This window comes from Hippoglossus stenolepis, chromosome 7 (genome assembly GCF_022539355.2).
Source record: "Hippoglossus stenolepis isolate QCI-W04-F060 chromosome 7, HSTE1.2, whole genome shotgun sequence".
Lineage (NCBI taxonomy): Eukaryota > Metazoa > Chordata > Actinopteri > Pleuronectiformes > Pleuronectidae > Hippoglossus > Hippoglossus stenolepis.
In genome coordinates, this window is record NC_061489.1 from 15,719,884 (window position 1) to 15,742,136 (window position 22,253).

Here is a 22,253-nt window from a genome sequence, read left to right on the forward strand (position 1 = left end):
CACGTGCCAACCCTCATAAACTTCCACAGACTCCGAGACCGAAAAACCCATATATTATGGAAATGTTCATACTGTGAGAAAAGTGATCATTTGAAAGATATCGGTGGCAAATGGTCCCATTGCACTAAAATAGTGCGGCAGACTCGTGACATCAGGATTACATGGCATGTTCCTGAGTCCCAAACTCTCCTGATCATGAGACTATTGCTTTAAAAAGAAAAGATTTGCCAATTGGAAATAATTAGGCTGTTAATTTGCTTCAGGGGAAGAAACGTAAAACTGACTTTTTCCTCAAACTTTCTGTGTTAGCACACATTTAAATAGAGTGTGCCAGTACACTGCAAAGGAAAAGAGGGTAAAAAAGAAGGGCAGTGGGAAGGCGTAATGGCCCCAGGGTCCTGCTAAAATTACACACTACTGCAGGGCTCCTTGTGCCTGATGCTTTTTACACACAATCTCACGCACAGGCACATAAACACTCTCAGTGATAGCTACAGCTCTTAAGCCATTACAGCCTGTGCTGTGGCACACGTGCGTAAAGCCATCCTTTCTTTCCCTTTATCTATCTCCCTCCACCTCTTTTCCTCTGTTGTCCTCATTGCACACGTGTCACTAGAGCAGAGAGACAGATGGCATCCTGCTAACCTCAGGGACAAACCCATTCAATGCAGAGAGAGAATCTATGTTACACAGACGCACAAAACAAGAATTAGACGACGTTAAAGGGTAAACTGTGGAGAAGGAACAGTTACCATTAAATCACCAAAGAAAAATAACAACCTTCAATCATCAACTCCACATTAAAGACAACATGACTAAGGATGAATGGATTAAGGAGGACAAAATCCTTTTAGAATTCCCTTAAAATGACTCATCCTGGTGAGAGCACTGTCAGCCATTTTCTATAGCTGACATGTGGTCATTATCTGGTCGGCCATCCTTCACACCCAACACTGAACACATTGAAAGGAGGATCTTCAAATGATAATTAGGAACAGGAACACACCACTCATGTGATGCTGAGTCCTGGAACCGATAACCAAAAGTTCAGAGGACAACAGGAAGTCAGGGGTCAGGCCACTGACCCAATGGATTCCTGTTTTTCAGTCACCGCTTTATTCTTTGACTCTCTCCCCCCACCCCTCTCACCATTTTCGTTCCTTGGCCCTTTTCCTCTCCCTCTAACCCCCTCCCCCTGTCATCCTGTTCCCCTCAGTCTCTCAGCTATTCCACTGAGCCAACACTGCAGGACCTATTTTCATCTGTTGTCTCCACCTCTCCATCTGCTAGAAGCACTTATGTTCCCCCCTTTCCCCTTCCTTTCCCATTTCTTCAGCGATCTTCATCTATGTTCTTTCAGCATATTTCACTCAATCTGCATCTTTACCATAAAGAACAGTTCTTCTCGGCCAGTTTAGTGACTGAAAGTGAGAGACCTCATTTCCGACCATCGGGTAATATTAAATATTAAAGATTCTTCTCTCTGCCCAAATCTGTCATGTAGAAGCCTTAAGAGCTTTTTCTCCACGTAGAAAGTTTAATACAGATAAGATACTGCAGAGCTGCGTGACTGAGGAAACCTCAGTTAGTACTACTCTACTGTCAGGAGTCAAAGCACCAAAAGAAATATGATATGTGATGTTTTCAGATACTCTACAACCCATACATCCACATCCATATACATCCAAACTGCAACACCTGTATTTGTCGGGTCACACCTTTGTAAATTCAACCAATGCAATTCCCTCTCTCCAACTTGAGCCCTCACCTCATTGACTGAGTTCATAAGGTGCTTCCTGCTGAGTGTCATGTTGAGTGTGTTGTTGTGACTCAGCATTGGTGTCTTCATAAATACAAAGTCACTCCGGCTGGACAGGGTGGAGTAGCAGGGCCTGTAAGTGCGTGTGTTTGGATCCTGGGACCCTCCCACAACCTCCATATAGCGTATAGGTCCATCAGTGTTGAGCTGCAGGTGCAGGTCCTTGCTGGGCCTCTGATGGTAGCGGGTGGACCTGTGGCTATCGTAGCAGCAGCAGTCGGAGTCTCCCAGGCCCGGGCTCCGGTGCCTTAGGCAGCGTATCATGAGGGCAACAAAGGTGATAAAGGAGACCGCTGATACACAGGCTAGAGAGATGATAAGGTACAAGGTGATGTCTGACATCCCTGTGCGGTGGTAAAAGGGCGTGTGGCGAGGGCTTGCTGGAGCATCAACGGCTGTGCTCTTCTCATCCACGGTTACTGTAATGTTCACAGAACAAGACTTGGGCGGTTCACCATTGTCCTGAATGATAACCAAAATGTCATAGGCTGAGCCCTCTTCCTCCTCGGCCCATTTGCGGGCTGTGCGGAGCTCACCTGTGTGTGGCCCAATACGAAACATTCCAGCATTTGGTCCCGGGGCTATGGAGTAAAACAGCCATGCATTGTGACCACTGTCTGCATCCACCCCTACAAGTTTATTTATGAGGTGCCCTGGGCCTGCAGATGGGGGCACAGTGAGCTGTAATCCTTTCTCTTTTGGGTAGGAGGGGTGTACAATCACTGGTGCATTGTCATTCACATCCACCACAAACACATGCACAGTGACATTGGCGGTCCGTGGGGGCACCCCAGCATCCCGGGCCTGCACCTCAATACAGAATGCATTGAGCTGTTCATGATCCAGAGAGCGCATGCTGTAGATGTGACCGTTATCTGGGTTAATGTAGACATAAGAAGCAATGGATGAGCCCTGGACCATGCTGGGAAGGATGGAGTACGATATGCGAGCGTTGTCACCGAGGTCTGGGTCAGTGGCTGAAACAGCTGCGATGGGGGCACTAGGAGCGTTGCTCTCTGGGATGTCCACAGAGTATGACTTCTGAGAGAAAGTTGGAGCATTGTCATTCACATCAGAGAGCTCCACCACAAAGGTTATCTGTGATGAAAGGCGCGGTGAACCCGCGTCAGTGGCCCTGATGACCACTGTGTACTCTGGGACAGTCTCACGGTCCAGGTTGCCAGCTGTGATGAGGCTGTAATGCATGCCAAAAGCTGAAATAAGTTTAAATGGCAAACCTTGTTGGACAGTCAATGTAACCTCTCCATTCACACCTGAGTCCAGGTCCCGGGCACTTATGAGCGCTATCACTGTCTCTGGTGCTGAGTCCTCTCTAATAGGACTGGTCAGTGACGTCACTGTGACCTCTGGTGCGTTGTCATTCACATCAACGATGTCCACTATGACGTTACATGAGCCCTCCATAGCAGGAGAGCCCCCATCTCTGGCCTGCACTGTGATGTGGTACGCAGTGGCCTTCTCATAGTCCACATGGCCCTTCACACGGATCTCCCCGCTTTTAGAATCCACACTGAAAAGTCTGAGAACCCCCTCCGGTGTATATTTACTAAAAAGAAAAGAGATTTCTCCATTGTTGCCGGAATCCGCGTCAGTTGCGTTCAACTTTGTGATTAAAGTGCCCTGTGCAACATTTTCTAATAGTCTAACTTTATTCACTGATTCTTCAAAGACGGGCGCATTGTCATTTACATCCAGAACTTTAATGAGCATAAGTGTTGAGCCAGATTTCTCCGGCTGTCCCCCATCTACAGCCGTGAGCATCAGGCGAAACTTGGCCTGCGTCTCCCTGTCCAGAGGTTTATCCACCACGAGCTCTGGAAACTTACTGCCGTCGCTTTTAGTTTCCACGTTCAAAGTAAAAAAGTCATTTGCGGCGAGATGGTACGTGCGTAACGAGTTGGTCCCCACGTCTGGGTCGTGCGCGCTCTCCAGGCGGAACTTTGTGCCCGGCGCGGCCGCCTCGGATATCTCCAAAGAAATGTTGCTGGTCGAAAAGTGCGGCGCGTTGTCATTCACATCCAGAATGACCACCACCACGCGATGGATCTCTAATGGATCGTCAAGGACTATTTGAAGGTGGAGCGTACACGTTAAACTCAGTTCGCACATTTGCTCCCTGTCTATACTTTGTTTGATGACCAAATCGCCGGTCGCCTGCTTCACCTCGAAGTACTGAGTCGTGGAATCCGAGACCACCCGCAGCCTCCTCTGATCGATCCGCTGAGCAGTCAGACCCAAATCCTTTGCGATATTCCCAACGACGGAGCCCGGGCTTAGTTCCTCCGATACGGAATAGCTGAGCTGAGGGGACGCACAGGAGAGGCCAGCGAGATACAAGCAAATGCTCCACAGCCTCCCTCCTCTGGAGCGCTTCCTCTGCCCGGAGTCCATTGTGCTGCGCTCCGAGGATCCGGGGGAAAGTTTCTAACTTCTTCTCTCACCGTAACGTATCCATGGTAGTTTCACAACCAGGCTGTCCCTCTCGAGGGTGAACATTTCCGTTTTAAAAACAGGGCGATGGGAAGTTTTGAAGTTATCATGACGGCCGACTTGAGAGAGAAAACGAGGGCGAAAATCAGAGTTTTTTTTTTCCCCGTCTCCGCTGAAACTCTGCTCAGTCTCCGCCGCCTCACTCCCCTCATGGGCGGGGAGAGGCCACCGAGGGCCTCCCCTCTCATTGGAGGACAGGGCTGGACCAGCGCTGTCACACAGCTCACACACTCCCTCACACACTGAAAACTTTGTTCAGTCACTCCACTTCCACTGGGAGGCAAGTACCAGTCTCACAGCTCAGAGGGTGGAGAGGACAATGCCGAGGGAAAAGCACGAGGAAGTATCGGTGCTTTTTCTTGGATAATGAAAAATGTATTTGTATAGAGTGTAGATGTGAACTTAGTGTTACAAACACACGCACACGCACACGCACACGCACGCTCCCACGAAGAGCTCCTAGAGCAGTAGGTGGTGGCTGTTATTTATAGCGATGCCATTTGTAACCGCGGGGGGGCATAGTTTCCAAAGTGGTTTTGCCCTGAAACCCAAGCGCACATCAAAGTAAAGCTGGAGTCAAACTTCATGGGGCAATAAAGTGAAGTCGTTCTATTGAAAATACTTTCAAATAAATCACAGCTATAAAAATGCCAACGTAATGTAGCTCAAACTAAAGTGCATTTATTAAAGAATAATAAAGTAAAATAATTGCTGCAGACAATACAAAAGAACATTATTGGAGTTGGAATGAATGGACAAAAGAGGAAAGTTGGACAAAAATATTGAAATAATAACCTGGATATGAAAAATTTAAATGAACTGTTTTATTCTAACATTAAGAAGTGCAAAATTAAATTAGGATTATGTTAAGATATCTAACTATTCCATAAAAATAAGTCACTATCTTACTAAAATTATTGCCATTTTTAGTACACTAATTTTATTAAGAATATTGTGACATTTCATTCAGGCCCAAAACAAATGGTCTGTCACGCAATAAGAGTTACAACATTAGTGTTGAAATCCCCTCCCAGAGAAGTTGTGCCATCTGGTTTTCGTTGTTTAGAAGCACCACACAAACAAAATTAGTGCAACTTTTACAAACACAATTTTACAAATGGCCTTTTCGTTTTCTGCTCACCTGCTGGCTCTCAAAGGTCCAGGTGCTGTCCGGTAAAGACGCATCCAGGACACTGATCACCTCCTTAAAGTCAGTGGTGCTGCTGGGCTTAATCATAGTGAAGTCACTGTACTCTGACATTGGAGACATACAGGACCTGAAGGATTGACTCTGAGACAACATGTCTCCTCCCATGACCTCCACGTACTTTATGGGTCCATCAGTGTTGAGCTGAATCTGCAGGTTTCTGTTGGGGTTCTTGTAACCATCATAGTCGCCCTGTGTCATGCAGCAACTACCGCTGCTTCTGCTGCTCCTCATGCATTTAACCGCTAAGATGAGAAAAGTCACCACAGACAGCACGGACACCGAGGCCAGAGAGAGAATCAAATACAGGGTGATTCTCCCAGTTTTCTTGCTGGGCTCGGTCACTTTCTGTCGGAGGTCTAAGATGGGCTCATGGAGACCGTCCTCCAGCAGGATGGACACCGTGACGGTGGAGGACTGGACCGGTTCCCCGTCGTCCTTGATCTCTATAAGCAGCCTCTGAGAGGAGTCGTCCTGCTCGGACACAGCGCGTTTAGTCCTCACCTCCCCTGTGTACAGATTGACAGTGAACAGAGAGGCGTCTGTGGCCTCCGCCACTTTGTAGGAGATCCAGGCGTTATGGCCCGAGTCCGCGTCCACGGCCGTCATCTTAGTGACCAGGTGACCCGCTTTAGCGGAGCGGGGCATCCTCTGGTGAGAGAGGGAGCCCAGGGCAGCGGAGGAGGGGTAAATAACAGAGGGGGCGTTGTCGTTCTGGTCCAGGATAAAAACATGGACGGTGGTGTTGCTGCCGAGAGACGGAGAGCCCTGATCCTTTGCCTGAACCTGAATCTGAAACACCTTCAGTTTCTCATAGTCAAACGAGTGCATGCTGTAGATGCTGCCGTTATCTGAGTTAATGTAAACATACGATGAGACAGAAACGTCCTGCACTTTAGAGTCCAGTATAGAGTAAGAGATTTTAGCGTTTTCACCAAAATCCAGGTCAGAGGCTGATACTGAGTACAGTATAGATCCTGGTACCCCATTCTCTTTTAAATACACATTATAGGAGGGCTGAGAGAATACAGGAGGGTTGTCATTCACATCAGTGATGCTGACTGGTATCCTTTTCTTACTGGACAGAGGAGGAGAGCCTGAGTCAGTGGCTGTAATTTCAATATCATAGTGTGAGCAGCTCTCCCTGTCTAAAGTACCACTGGTAACCAGTGCGTAATTATTAGAAAAAGAAGGTTTCAGAGCGAAGGGGAAGCCCTTGGTGAGTTGCAACGTTACTTTGCCATTATCAGCAGAATCAAGATCACGCGCACTGATCAGAGCAACTACTGTGCCACTTGGTGCGTCTTCGCGCACTGGCTTTGGCTGAGACGTGAGGACAATTTCAGGAGCGTTGTCATTGAAATCAGTAATATCAACCTGCACGCGGCAGTGTCCCTCCATTTCAGGGCTTCCTTTATCTTTTGCAGTGACATCGATGTCAAACGACTTTACAGTTTCATAGTCTAACTCCCCCTTCAGACTGATTTCACCCGTTATAGAGTTAATATCGAAGATTGACGACACAAAATCTGGAGTCCGGGAGCCAAATGAGAATTCGACTTGACCATTCAAACCTTCATCTGCATCTGTTGCTTTGGGTTTTATCACAATAGCTCCCTTCATACTTTTTTCACCCAGTGTTACTTTATAAACGTTCTTTTCAAAAACTGGAAAATTATCGTTATTGTCAAGCACGGTTATGGTTATTTGTGACGTTCCTGATCTAACTGGATTCCCTCCGTCTAATGCTGTTAGTAAGATTTTGTGAACAGCTTTCCTTTCTCGATCTAGTGGCTTTTCTAAGACAAGTTCAGGAACGGTCTTACCACCCTCTATCTCTTTGATTCTGAGGGAACAACACTCATTTTTACTAAGAGTATACGATTTGAGTGAATTGCTGCCAACGTCTGGGTCCGTTGCGCTCTCCAAAGGAAAGCGAGTGCCAACTGCTGCTGATTCTGCTATTTTTAAAGATAATTCGTTTGAAATGAAACCTGGTGAATTGTCATTAATATCTCGTATTTCAACCTCAATGCGATGCAACTGTAGCGGGTCCTCAATGACCACTTGCAGAGGTAGAACACAGCTGGCGCTTTGTCCACATAAAGCCTCTCTGTCTATTCTGTCATTCACCACCAGCTCGCCCTTCCCCGCATCCACAGTGAAATACTGCTTACCAGCCTCAGAGGCGACTCGCAGCTTGCGATCAAAAATCTCAGACAGTCCTAAACCAAGATCTTTGGCTAGATTTCCTACCACAGAGCCCTGTTTTAGTTCCTCCGGGATGCTGTAACGAGTCTGTGCGTCTGTTATACTCCACAAGAGAAATAAGTGATGCCACCAAAGCGCCTGCCATCTCCAGTCTCGGTATCCCATTGTCTTTGTCATCCGTGATTCAGTAAAATGCATCATTTCCAATCCACAGGAACAAAGAACATAAAGTCAAAATCCACATCCCAAGAGCGGGACATATTCCGTTAAAAAGATGTCCGTTTATGGCCCAAAAATGAATTCAGAATTAACATGATTCCCTCGATTATATTCAACATTTACCTACACTCTCTCTCCCCCATTCTGAGCAATGTGGTTTTGGTGCTGAAGCTGCATGGGGGAGGGAGTAGATCTCTTTGTACAGTTCGGAATGTTATTGGTGCACAGCATCCACCTCTTACATCCAATGAGAGCAGCACTAAGCAGCGCCGTTAAAGACACACTCACCATTTGCACTGTCATCAAAGAGCGAGTGAAGAGTCAGAGGGAGATGTATTTTAACATATCAACATCAAATAAATGAAAAATGAATAAATGTATTAAGTCGATGCCTCCATTACATTAAATGTACGTTTAACATTAAATTGCATTGACAGTATATGTGTTTCCATGTATTTGATGCCTAAATACCATCAGCCCCCTTTACGTAAATTAGTAAGAAAAAAGAAACAAACAGACCAGTCATGAAATAAATGAAAATAGTTGAGTGATTTGCACACCCTGAGTAAATGCCTCAAACAACAATTTATTCGCTGGCCGGCCACAGGTCTCATGGGTCAGAGTCGCTGTCCATCCCTGTGGTGCTGAAAGTCTCAGATATAGGAGGTCTGCAGTTTCTAACACACTGTACATTTCCAACAGCCAGTGTGCGAGGCCTAAATACACTACGATTACTTGACAAATACGTTTACATTTTGTATGTAAATTATATATTTAAATATTTAGAATATTTGATAAATATTTTATTTAATTAATTAATAAAACCACATACAAATTCAGTAATCTGTTTAGTTGCTGAGAACGCTGCGATTTCCCACAAACAAAGCAATTACAATAAAATTCTGTGTTTGCCACGTTTGTATTACACCATGCTCACCTGCTGGCTCTCAAAGGTCCAGGTGCTGTCGGGTAAAGACGCATCCAGGACACTGATCACCTCCTTAAAGTCAGTGGTGCTGCTGGGCTTAATCATAGTGAAATCACTGTACTCGGACATTGGAGACATACAGGACCTGAAGGACTGACTCTGAGACAACATGTCTCCTCCCAGGACCTCCACGTACTTTATGGGTCCATCAGTGTTGAGCTGAATCTGCAGGTTTCTGTTGGGGTTCTTGTAACCATCATAGTCACTCTGTGTCATGCAGCAACTACCGCTGCTTCTGCTGCTCCTCATGCATTTAACCGCTAAGATGAGAAAAGTCACCACAGACAGCACGGACACCGAGGCCAGAGAGAGAATCAAATACAGGGTGATTCTCCCAGTTTTCTTGCTGGGCTCGGTCACTTTCTGTCGGAGGTCTAAGATGGGCTCATGGAGACCGTCCTCCAGCAGGATGGACACCGTGACGGTGGAGGACTGGACCGGTTCCCCGTCGTCCTTGATCTCTATAAGCAGCCTCTGAGAGGAGTCGTCCTGCTCGGACACAGCGCGTTTAGTCCTCACCTCCCCTGTGTACAGATTGACAGTGAACAGAGAGGCGTCTGTGGCCTCCGCCACTTTGTAGGAGATCCAGGCGTTATGGCCCGAGTCCGCGTCCACGGCCGTCATCTTAGTGACCAGGTGACCCGCTTTAGCGGAGCGGGGCATCCTCTGATGAGAGAGGGAGCCCAGGGCAGCGGAGGAGGGGTAAATAACAGAGGGGGCGTTGTCGTTCTGGTCCAGGATAAAAACATGGACGGTGGTGTTGCTGCTGAGAGACGGAGAGCCCTGATCCTTTGCCTGAACCTGAATCTGAAACACCTTCAGTTTCTCATAGTCAAACGAGTGCATGCTGTAGATGCTGCCGTTATCTGAGTTAATGTAAACATACGATGAGACAGAAACGTCCTGCACTTTAGAGTCCAGTATAGAGTAAGAGATTTTAGCGTTTTCACCAAAATCCAGGTCAGAGGCTGATACTGAGTACAGTATAGATCCTGGTACCCCATTCTCTTTTAAATACACATTATAGGAGGGCTGAGAGAATACAGGAGGGTTGTCATTCACGTCAGTGATGCTGACAGGAATAATTTTCTTACTGGACAGAGGAGGAGAGCCTGAATCAGTGGCTGTTATTTCAATATTATATTCAGAGAAACTCTCTCTGTCTAAAACACTGTTTGTAACCAGTGCGTAATTATTAGAAAATGACGGTTTCAAAGTTAGAGGAGAATCTTTTGGAAGTTGCAATGTCACTTTTCCATTATCACCGGAATCAAGGTCGAGCAGTGAGCAGAGCAACTACAGTGCCACTAGGTGCGTCCTCGGGCACTTGGCTCGGTTTTGAAGTAAGAACAATTTCTGGAGCATTATCATTCATGTCTACCACCTCCACTTGAACACGACAATGACCTTCCATTTCAGGAATGCCTTTATCTTTTGCGTTAATGTCAATCTCGTGTATTGCAACGTTTTCATAATCTAACTGTCCTATAAGCATTATTTCTCCCGTTTCCGGGTTTATCTGAAAAATAGACAGCAATGCCTCTGCTGTGTGCTCCGCGAATGAATATTCAATCTCTCCATTAACACCTTCATCTGCGTCTGTTGCTTCCACCTTTAAAATCATTAAGCCACTTTGACTATTTTCAGGAAGACTTATTTTATACAAGGCCTTTTTGAAAACAGGGACATTGTCGTTGTTGTCTAATACGGTCACTATAATCTTTGATGTTCCACTTTTCACAGGACTGCCCCCATCTAACGCTGTCAGCAGTAAGTTATGGATGTTTTGTTTTTCTCTATCTAACGGTTTTTCCAACACAAGCTCTGGCACTTTTCGTCCGTTAGCCAAGTCTTTAATGTTCAAACTAAAACATTCATCTTTGCTGAGACTGTACGATTTTAGTGAATTACTACCCACGTCGAGGTCTTGTGCGGTCTCCAAAGGGTAGCGCGCACCCACCGCTGTCAGCTCCGCAATTTTCAAATTTCTTTCTTTGCTGAGAAAATTCGGGGAATTGTCGTTGACATCTCTTATTTCTACCTCTATTCGATACAGATGTAACGGGTTCTCTATTACAACCTGCAGAGGTACAACACAGCTGGTGCTTTGTCCACATAACGCTTCTCTGTCTATTCTTTCATTCACCACCAGCTCGCCCTTCCCCGCATCCACAGTGAAATACTGCTTACCAGCCTCAGAGGCGACTCGCAGCTTACGATCAAAAATGTCTGATAATCCCAAACCAAGATCTTTGGCTAGATTTCCTACCACAGAGCCCTGTTTTAATTCCTCCGGGATGCTGTAACGAGTCTGTCCGTGTATTATACTCCACAAGAGAAAGAAGTGATGCCACCAAAGCGCCTGCCATCTCCAGTCTAGGTATCCTATTGTCTTTGTCATCCTTAGTCCATTAGAATATGTTATTTCCCATCGAGGTGTTGTTCACACAGGCAGATCAACATAAATTCCACAGCCAGAATGGACATTTCATCATAATTAACTCCAAGATAGGTTATAATAAAGACCTAAATGCCAGACGCCATCGAATACGCACATCTCTCCTCCAGCTCTGACACTGTGTTTGTTACCGTGGTGAGACAGAAAGGGGGATGGAGTAGATCTCTTTGTACAGTGCTCCATGCTATTGGTTCACAGCAGCCATCTTTGCTGTCCAATCACAGAGAGCCAAGTCCGCCCCCCCCCCTCCCTCCCCTCCGTCACAGACAGCAGTGAGGGGAGGGGAGTGAGATTTATGTGATAATTTTACTCGAATTATCACATACAAAATAGAAGAAAATAAACAGAAACGCCACATAAAGCCTGTCTTTATATTCAATAATTGAGTAACAAATGTATATCTAAGTTTCAGTGATTTCTGCTGCCGCATTTGCCTTTGCATGAAATCAATCAATAATAAATCAATCTAAAAAATGCTGGTCAAACATATTACCAAATATTCCATTCGCTAAAAAATACTGTATTGGTTCCGAGTTATATACGTATCATCATCTTCTTTTTCTGATTATAGTGAGACAACAGCAGGGTGTCAATGCTTAACTGCATTGCAGGTTTAAACTCGGGATATTGAAGGTTATAGAAGATAATGAATGATTGCATGAATGGAAACAAATACTGAATAACACACTTGTAAATGTTGTTTGTGCGAATATCAAATCATACGTTTGAAGCAGCAAATAGAAAAAAATGAAAAAGAACCCAGTCAAAACACTATACCTCCATAATGCTCTCATAAATATAAACCAACACTGAGGGTTAAAAATAAACGTATTGGCCAATAATAACTGAAAATGTGTGACGTCCATTGTTTTCTGCTCACCTGCTGGCTCTCAAAGGTCCAGGTGCTGTCGGGTAAAGACGCATCCAGGACACTGATCACCTCCTTAAAGTCAGTGGTGCTGCTGGGCTTAATCATAGTGAAGTCACTGTACTCGGACATTGGAGACATACAGGACCTGAAGGACTGACTCTGAGACAACATGTCTCCTCCCATGACCTCCACGTACTTTATGGGTCCATCAGTGTTGAGCTGAATCTGCAGGTTTCTGTTGGGGTTCTTGTAATCATCATAGTCGCCCTGTGTCATGCAGCAACTACCGCTGCTTCTGCTGCTCCTCATGCATTTAACCGCTAAGATGAGAAAAGTCACCACAGACAGCACGGACACCGAGGCCAGAGAGAGAATCAAATACAAGGTGATTCTCCCAGTTTTCTTGCTGGGCTCGGTCACTTTCTGTCGGAGGTCTAAGATGGGCTCATGGAGACCGTCCTCCAGCAGGATGGACACCGTGACGGTGGAGGACTGGACCGGTTCCCGTCGTCCTTGATCTCTATAAGCAGCCTCTGAGAGGAGTCGTCCTGCTCGGACACAGCGCGTTTAGTCCTCACCTCCCCTGTGTACAGATTGACAGTGAACAGAGAGGCGTCTGTGGCCTCCGCCACTTTGTAGGAGATCCAGGCGTTATGGCCCGAGTCCGCGTCCACGGCCGTCATCTTAGTGACCAGGTGACCCGCTTTAGCGGAGCGGGGCATCCTCTGATGAGAGAGGGAGCCCAGGGCAGCGGAGGAGGGGTAAATAACAGCGGGGGCGTTGTCGTTCTGGTCCAGGATAAAAACATGGACGGTGGTGTTGCTGCCGAGAGACGGAGAGCCCTGATCCTTTGCCTGAACCTGAATCTGAAACACCTTCAGTTTCTCATAGTCAAACGAGTGCATGCTGTAGATGCTGCCGTTATCTGAGTTAATGTAAACATACGATGAGACAGAAACGTCCTGCACTTTAGAGTCCAGTATAGAGTAAGAGATTTTAGCGTTTTCACCAAAATCCAGGTCAGAGGCTGATACTGAGTACAGTATAGACCCTGGAACCCCATTCTCCTTTAAATACACATTATAGGAGGGCTGAGAGAATACAGGAGGGTTGTCATTCACATCTGTAATAGTGACATTTACTGTTTTCCTACTGGACAGGGGAGGAGAGCCTAAATCAGTGGCTATAATGTCGATCTTATACTCTGAGAAGCTCTCTCGGTCTAAAGCTGCACCAGTAACCAGTGCGTAATTGTCTGAAAAAGAGGGTTTCAGATTGAAAGGAGAATTCTTTGGGAGCTGTAAAGACACTTTACCGTTGTCCCCTGAATCAAGGTCTCGGGCACTAATTAACGCTACAACAGTTCCACTCGGTGCGTCTTCAGGCACAGAGTTTGGTTGGGAGGTCAGGAATATATTCGGAGCATTATCGTTAACATCACCCACCTCGATGTGCACAGTACAGTGTCCCTCCATTCTTGGAGCTCCTTTGTCTTTTGCACAAATGTCAATTTCGTAATTTTCGTTTGTTTCGAAATCTAATTGCCCTGCGAGTCGTATTTCTCCAGTTAACGAATCAATATTAAACATAGACAGGACAGTATCTGGTGTGTGGGTTCCAAATGAATACTCTACTTCTCCATTAGGGCCTTCATCAATATCTTTTGCTGTTAGTTTTATGATAGATGCACCTTCTACACTATTTTCGCTTATGGAAACTTTATAAATATTTTTCTCAAATACAGGAAAATTATCATTATTATCAAGCACATTAATGGTTATAACACAGGTCCCAGATTTCACTGGGTTTCCTCCGTCTATAGCTGTTAATTGAAGCTGATGTGTCGCCTTTTTCTCCCTGTCGAGAGATTTAGATAAGACGAGCTCTGGGACTTTCCTCCCACCAGATACGTCTTTTATCTTTAAACTAAAATAGTCATCTTTACTTATGGTATAGGACCTCACTGAATTCACTCCGAGATCAAGATCTTTAGCGGTCTCCACTGGAAAACGTGCCCCTGCCGCCGTCGACTCTGCTATTTCTAATATAATATCTTGCGAAGGAAATTTGGGGGAATTATCATTAATATCCTGTATTTCCACCTCGACTCGGTACAACTGCAAAGGTTGATCAATAACAACTTGCAGAGTCAACACACAGCTGGCGCTTTGTCCACATAAAGCCTCTCTGTCTATTCTGTCGTTCACCACCAGCTCGCCCTTCCCCGCATCCACAGTGAAATACTGCTTACCAGCCTCAGAGGCGACTCGCAGCTTACGGTCAAAAATCTCAGACAGTCCTAAACCAAGATCTTTGGCTAGATTTCCTACCACAGAGCCCTGTTTTAGTTCCTCCGGGATGCTGTAACGAGTCTGTCCGTGTATTATACTCCACAAGAGAAAGAAGTGATGCCACCAAAGCGCCTGCCATCTCCAGTCTCGGTATCCTATTGTCTTTGTCATCCCCGGTCCGTTCGAATTATTTCCCAGTGAGGTAATCGAAAAGAAAATTGTTACCACCCATTGCCACGAGGCATTAATCTAAAAGAAAGTTCCAAAATCGCCTCATAACAAAAAGTAAAATGAATATTATTCCTTCTAGTTCCGAAAAGACCATCACTCCCTCTCATTCAGCTCATTGCACTGTAAGTGTTGATGGTGCTGAGGCTGCATGGGGGAGGGAGTAGATCTCTTTGTATAGTTCTATGTTTCACTGGTGGACAATATTCATCTCTACCATCCAATAGGAAGGGAGGTGAGCAGTGCTGTTAAAGACACAGTCGCCCTTCAAAGAATCCGCCTCAATGCATTTACAGTGTGTAGAGAAATGCCAGCTGCTTCACGTGGCCAATAATGTTACTGCACCTATAATAATATTCTGAGTGCAACAATACTGATCTGGTTGTTCGAACCTTTGATTAAACAAAACTACTGTTGTGATTTGAACAAGAAGAAAGAACAGAGAAAGCTGTTTACATCAGTCATAAGAAAACCTATTCAAGGTGTCGCTGTTCATGTGTCTGGTGCTGAAACAAACTGCCATTATAAGAGCATTTCAAAAAACAGGAGCACTGTATAACGTAAACAGAACTGAATACAAGTTTTGAATTTAAATAATATGATTTTGTGGATTAATAATAAAATAATAGAGGGAGTTAAAAACAACAACCCATTTTGCAGCACAGGATGTCCATGAGTAACAAAAGCCCAGCAAAATGATGACTGGGTTGAAATGAGGAGTGATTACCATGTTGGTATTTCGTTTCTATTTGTAATCTGACATCAACAATTAAAATAAATTATGAAATAACATGAGATTATGTGATAAGAGAAGTTTAACTATCACCAGAAGTCCAGTGAAGGTAACTAGAAATACCCCAAACAAAGTGAAAACTAATGTTTGTGACCTGTAGCCAATATTAAAAGCAATTAAAACACCATGTAACCAGAGGGAAGTTGAATATCCGAATGACAGAAATATTGCATGAAACGACACAAGATTACATAGTGGCTCTCCTATTGTTTTCTGCTCACCTGCTGGCTCTCAAAGGTCCAGGTGCTGTCGGGTAAAGACGCATCCAGGACACTGATCACCTCCTTAAAGTCAGTGGTGCTGCTGGGCTTAATCATAGTGAAGTCACTGTACTCGGACATTGGAGACATACAGGACCTGAAGGACTGACTCTGAGACAACATGTCTCCTCCCATGACCTCCACGTACTTTATGGGTCCATCAGTGTTGAGCTGAATCTGCAGGTTTCTGTTGGGGTTCTTGTAACCATCATAGTCACTCTGTGTCATGCAGCAACTACCGCTGCTTCTGCTGCTCCTCATGCATTTAACCGCTAAGATGAGAAAAGTCACCACAGACAGCACGGACACCGAGGCCAGAGAGAGAATCAAATACAGGGTGATTCTCCCAGTTTTCTTGCTGGGCTCGGTCACTTTCTGTCGGAGGTCTAAGATGGGCTCATGGAGACCGTCCTCCAGCAGGATGGACACCGTGACGGTGGAGGACTGGACCGGTTCCCCGTCGTCCTTGATCTCTATAAGCAGCCTCTGAGAGGAGTCGTCCTGCTCGGACACAGCGCGTTTAGTCCTCACCTCCCCTGTGTACAGATTGACAGTGAACAGAGAGGCGTCTGTGGCCTCCGCCACTTTGTAGGAGATCCAGGCGTTATGGCCCGAGTCCGCGTCCACGGCCGTCATCTTAGTGACCAGGTGACCCGCTTTAGCGGAGCGGGGCATCCTCTGATGAGAGAGGGAGCCCAGGGCAGCGGAGGAGGGGTAAATAACAGCGGGGGCGTTGTCGTTCTGGTCCAGGATAAAAACATGGACGGTGGTGTTGCTGCCGAGAGACGGAGAGCCCTGATCCTTTGCCTGAACCTGAATCTGAAACACCTTCAGTTTCTCATAGTCAAACGAGTGCATGCTGTAGATGCTGCCGTTATCTGAGTTAATGTAAACATACGATGAGACAGAAACGTCCTGCACTTTAGAGTCCAGTATAGAGTAAGAGATTTTAGCGTTCTCACCAAAATCCAGGTCAGAGGCTGATACTGAGTACAGTATAGATCCTGGTACCCCATTCTCCTTTAAATACACATTATAGGAGGGCTGAGAGAATACAGGAGGGTTGTCATTCACATCAGTGATGCTGACTGGTATAATTTTCTTACTGGACAGAGGAGGAGAGCCTGAGTCAGTGGCTGTGATTTCAACATTATATTCTGAGAAACTCTCTCGGTCTAAAGCAGCACTGGTTACCAGTTCATAATTATTTGAAAATGATGGTTTTAGAGTGAAGGGAGAACCTTTGGGTAATTGCAATGTCACTTTAGCGTTATTGCCAGAGTCAGCATCACGCGCTTTGAGCAAAGCCACCACTGTGCCACTTGGTGCGTCTTCGCGCACCGGCTGCGGTTCAGAGGTGAGAACAATTTCTGGAGTGTTATCGTTAACATCTATAACGTCTATTTGGAGACGACTTTGACTTTCCATTTCAGGAACTCCCTTGTCTTTCGCATTGATTTCGATTTTGTAGGAGGTTGTTTTTTCATAATCTAAGTCTCCTTTCAACTGTATTTCCCCTGTTAATGAATTTATTTCAAATACTGATAAAACGGAATCAGGTGTCCGCGAGGCAAAAGCGAATTCAACTTCACCGTTTGGTCCCTCGTCAGCATCCGTTGCTGTCATTTTGACAACAAACGTATCTTTTGCCGTGTTCTCATATAAGGAAACTTTATATATATTTTTATCAAATACTGGAAAATTATCATTGTTATCAAGCACTGTGACAGTGATCTGTGAGGTACCAGACATGACTGGGTTCCCTCCGTCTAACGCAGTCAGTAGTAGCTGATGAGCTGCTTTCTTCTCTCGATCAAGAGGCTTCTCTAACACTAACTCAGGGACAGTTTTTCCATCTTCAACCTCCTTCATTTTCAACGTAAAGCATTCGTTTTTAGTCAAAGTGTAAGATTTCACCGAATTACTTCCAACGTCTGAATCCTCTGCACCCTGGAGAAGAAAACGAGATCCCACTGCTGCAGATTCAGCAATTTTCAAAGACATTTCTTTTGTGTGAAATCTGGGTGAATTATCATTTATATCCTTTATTTCTACCTCAATGCGATGTAAACGTAGAGGGTTTTCAAGAACGATCTGCAGAGGTAGAACACAGCTGGCGCTTTGTCCACATAACGCCTCTCTGTCTATTCTGTCATTCACCACCAGCTCGCCCTTCCCCGCATCCACACTGAAATACTGCTCATCAGCCTCAGAGGCGACTCGCAGCTTGCGATCAAAAATCTCAGACAGTCCCAAACCAAGATCTTTGGCTAGATTTCCTACCACAGAGCCCTGTTTTAGTTCCTCCGGGATGCTGTAACGAGTCTGTGCGTCTGTTATACTCCACAAGAGAAAGAAGTGATGCCACCAAAGCGCCTGCCATCTCCAGTCTCGGTATCCCATTGTCTTTGTCATCCCCGGTCCGCTAGAATATGTTATTTCCCATCGAGAAAATCGAAGATAATATCCAATTCCACAGGAGCGTTATTTACCCCCATAAAAATATACAAAGCATTTTCGTTCATCTCTGAAGCTTAAATTGGAAAATCTCGTCTTGATCGCCGAGATGCATCACACACCGTCCTCCAGCTCATTGCATTGTTGACGCGTATGGTGCCGAGGCAGCCAAGGGGAGGGGGTAGATCTCTTTGTACAGTTCTGTATGGGATTGGTGCACAGCATCTCTCACTAGCATCCAATAGGAAGACGACTGAGCAGTGCATTTAGACACAGAGCTGCGCCCACGAGAGGAGGCAGAGACGCATTACAGTGTGTGATGTAGTGCTCAGGATTTAAACTTGTGTTTCTAGTGCATTATGAAATACCATCATATAAAACGGTGTATTCCGTATAGACCACTTTAACAGATCGAAATTCACACCTCTATCCCCTTTACTAAGGTTAAACACCTTCTTGAAGAAAAAGAAACCACTATTTTTTCTTAAATTAAAAATGAAAATGAAAAAATTCCACAACTACAATAGCAAAACACAGGCTCTTATTATTTAAATTTTTTACGGTTGTTTAGACAAATCTTTTTTTGCAACTGCGAGTTACTGGAGAATTGGATTTGGGCAGAATAAAGTGGCAGTGGCGGAATCAAAATATTGACTGGACACTTAATTGCACTATTAATGTAAGTTTTTGCGGAAATGATATTGCATTGCTCACACATTTTCAATATGAGGTTGATGAAAATGAAGATGAAAATTCAGTTTTTATCGTTTTTAGCAGGTGAAAATTAAACATCATGCTGTGTTATTTAAACAATAACAAACATGTCATGTGAACATCAAAATGTCCTATTATCTGCTCACCTGCTGGCTCTCAAAGGTCCAGGTGCTGTCGGGTAAAGACGCATCCAGGACACTGATCACCTCCTTAAAGTCAGTGGTGCTGCTGGGCTTAATCATAGTGAAATCACTGTACTCGGACATTGGAGACATACAGGACCTGAAGGACTGACTCTGAGACAACATGTCTCCTCCCATGACCTCCACGTACTTTATGGGTCCATCAGTGTTGAGCTGAATCTGCAGGTTTCTGTTGGGGTTCTTGTAACCATCATAGTCGCCCTGTGTCATGCAGCAACTACCGCTGCTTCTGCTGCTCCTCATGCATTTAACCGCTAAGATGAGAAAAGTCACCACAGACAGCACGGACACCGAGGCCAGAGAGAGAATCAAATACAGGGTTATTCTCCCAGTTTTCTTGCTGGGCTCGGACACTTTCTGTCGGAGGTCTAAGATGGGCTCATGGAGACCGTCCTCCAGCAGGATGGACACCGTGACGGTGGAGGACTGGACCGGTGCCTCGTCGTCCTTGATCTCTATAAGCAGCCTCTGAGAGGAGTCGTCCTGCTCGGACACAGCGCGTTTAGTCCTCACCTCCCCTGTGTACAGATTGACAGTGAACAGAGAGGCGTCTGTGGCCTCCGCCACTTTGTAGGAGATCCAGGCGTTATGGCCCGAGTCCGCGTCCACGGCCGTCATCTTAGTGACCAGGTGACCCGCTTTAGCGGAGCGGGGCATCCTCTGGTGAGAGAGGAGCCCAGGGCAGCGGAGGAGGGGTAAATAACAGCGGGGCGTTGTCGTTCTGGTCCAGGATAAAAACATGGACGGTGGTGTTGCTGCTGAGAGACGGAGAGCCCTGATCCTTTGCCTGAACCTGAATCTGAAACACCTTCAGTTTCTCATAGTCAAACGAGTGCATGCTGTAGATGCTGCCGTTATCTGAGTTAATGTAAACATACGATGAGACAGAAACGTCCTGCACTTTAGAGTCCAGTATAGAGTAAGAGATTTTAGCGTTTTCACCAAAATCCAGGTCAGAGGCTGATACTGAGTACAGTATAGATCCTGGTACTCCATTCTCCTTTAAATACACATTATAGGAGGGCTGAGAGAATACAGGAGGGTTGTCATTCACATCAGTGATGCTGACTGGTATAATTTTCTTACTGGACAGAGGAGGAGAGCCTGAGTCAGTGGCTGTTATTTCAATATTATATTCTAAGAAACTCTCCCTGTCTAAAGTACCACTGGTAACCAGTGCGTAATTGTTAGAAAATGATGGTTTTAAAATAAAAGGAGAACCTCTGGGAAGCTGTAAAGTCACTTTACTGTTATCCCCTGAATCAAGGTCTCTGACTTTGAGCAAAGCAACAACTGTGCCACTGCGAGAGTCTTCGGGTACAGAAGTGGGTTTTGAAGTCAGCAGTATTTCTGGGGGATTGTCATTTACGTCTAAGACATCCACCTGCACACTGCAGTGAGCCTCCATCTTAGGAAAGCCTTTGTCTTTCGCACTTATGTCTATTCGATACGAGGTTTGATCTTCATGGTCTAACTGTTTTTTCAAATATATATCTCCAGTTACAGCATCGATATGAAACAACGACAGCACCGATGGTGGTGTGTGTATGCCAAGTGAGTACTCAATTTCTCCATTTGGACCCTCGTCTATGTCGGTGGCTTTTGTTGTGATTAAAAACGAGCCATTCGCACTGTTTTCTTGAACAGCCACTTTATAAACGTTATGTTCGAATAATGGCACATTATCATTAATATCAAGAACTGTTATAGTTATTTTTGAAGTTCCGGATTTGACCGGGTTTCCTCCGTCCATAGCAGTGAGAAATAAATTGTGAATCGCCTTTTTCTCCCGATCTAATGATTTATTTAAAACTAATTCGGGTAACTTTCTTCCATTTTCAATTTCTTTTACTTTTAAAATGAAGCAATCGTCTTTGCTTAGAGTGTACGTCTTCAATCCGTTACTCCCAACATCGGGATCCTCTGCGCTCTCTAAGGGAAAACGCACACCTACAACGGTGGATTCAGCTATTTCTATTATATGATCGCTTTTGAGAAAACGAGGAGCGTTGTCGTTCACGTCTCTTATTTCCACTTCTATCCGGTTTAACTGTAACGGGTTCTCTATTACAACTTGCAGAGGTAGAACACAGCTGGCGCTTTGTCCACATAGAGCCTCTCTGTCTATTCTGTCATTCACCACCAGCTCGCCCTTCCCCGCATCCACGCTGAAATACTGCTCATCAGCCTCAGAGGCGACTCGCAGCTTGCGATCGAAAATCTCAGACAGTCCCAAACCAAGATCTTTGGCTAGATTTCCTACCACAGAGCCTCGCTCCAGCTCCTCCGGGATGCTGTAACGCGTCTGTCCGTCTGTTGTACTCCACAAGAGAAAGAAATGATGCCACCAAAGCGCCTGCCATCTCCAGTCTCCGTATCCCATTCTCTTTGTCATCCTCGGTCCCTTACAACAGGACGTTATTTCCCACCGACATATCATTTCGAATAAAGACGACAATATAAAAATCCATCAAAGATGAACTTGCTGTAACTCCAAAGATATCCACGTGTATGCATCCTGACATGCGAATTGAAGTTATGTTATTGAATCTGAGTGTTGAAACGCATCCTCCTCTCATCTCGGGTCGGAGCAATGTACTGGCTACAGTGTTGAGAGAGGATGGGGGAGGGAATAGATCTCTTTGTACAGCTCCTAATCCTATTGGTGCAGAGCATCTAACCTGCATCCAATGAGCTTGAAACAGAAATGTGCTACAGCCCCAGTATTGCAAATCAAGAATGCATGAAATGGCACAGGCAAGTGCTTCTTCCCAAGAATACTTATTCAAAAGAAACCCAGAAGCTGTCGATCAGATTTTAATTCATTTTACTGATCATTATTGCAACAATTCCTGCAAATTTAGTCACACTGCAATTCAAATATTTAACTTCATATCAGTTTTGCAAGATGTGTAAATATGAAATCCACACCAATGTAATACAATAAGAGGAAACTTTGAGCACAGGCTAAGATTTAATTATATAGATAGGAATATGGAATGTGCTTTGAGTCACAATCAATT

The 22,253-nt window shown here is 45.2% G+C and overlaps 4 protein-coding genes across 36 annotated transcripts in view; all 4 read right to left on the minus strand.

The window, feature by feature from the left end:
- LOC118111996 (protocadherin gamma-A4) overlaps positions 1–22,253 on the minus strand; it is a 268,356-nt gene that overhangs the window by 10,561 nt on the left and 235,542 nt on the right. For 2 of the 33 annotated variants that reach the window (XM_035160915.2, XM_035160912.2), the window contains exon 1: positions 1,769–4,550. The exons of 28 other annotated variants lie outside the window; for them this stretch is intronic. In XM_035160915.2, the coding sequence (XP_035016806.1) occupies positions 1,769–4,231 (2,463 nt within the window). In that variant the 5' untranslated portion in view covers positions 4,232–4,550. Of the gene's footprint in view, positions 1–1,768; positions 4,551–5,471; positions 7,283–22,253 lie in introns of those variants that run through there. 3 more of the 33 variants (XM_047340538.1, XM_047340528.1, XM_035160916.2) reach the window with 3 other exon arrangements.
- LOC118112184 (protocadherin gamma-C4) lies at positions 12,525–14,528 on the minus strand. The gene has a single exon (XM_035161293.2). The coding sequence runs from the start codon at positions 13,871–13,873 to the stop codon at positions 12,719–12,721; it is 1,155 nt and encodes a 384-aa protein (XP_035017184.2). The 5' UTR covers positions 13,874–14,528; the 3' UTR covers positions 12,525–12,718.
- LOC118112010 (protocadherin gamma-C5) lies at positions 15,785–18,465 on the minus strand. Its single transcript, XM_035160985.2, has one exon. It carries the CDS (start codon positions 18,269–18,271, stop codon positions 15,800–15,802), a length of 2,472 nt encoding a protein of 823 aa, XP_035016876.2. The 5' UTR covers positions 18,272–18,465; the 3' UTR covers positions 15,785–15,799.
- Positions 19,147–21,892, minus strand: LOC118112004 (protocadherin gamma-C5). Its single transcript, XM_035160978.2, is given in 3 exon segments — positions 19,147–19,904; positions 19,907–19,942; positions 19,945–21,892. Coding segments are annotated over 3 exon segments (2,505 nt in total). The 5' UTR covers positions 21,671–21,892; the 3' UTR covers positions 19,147–19,161.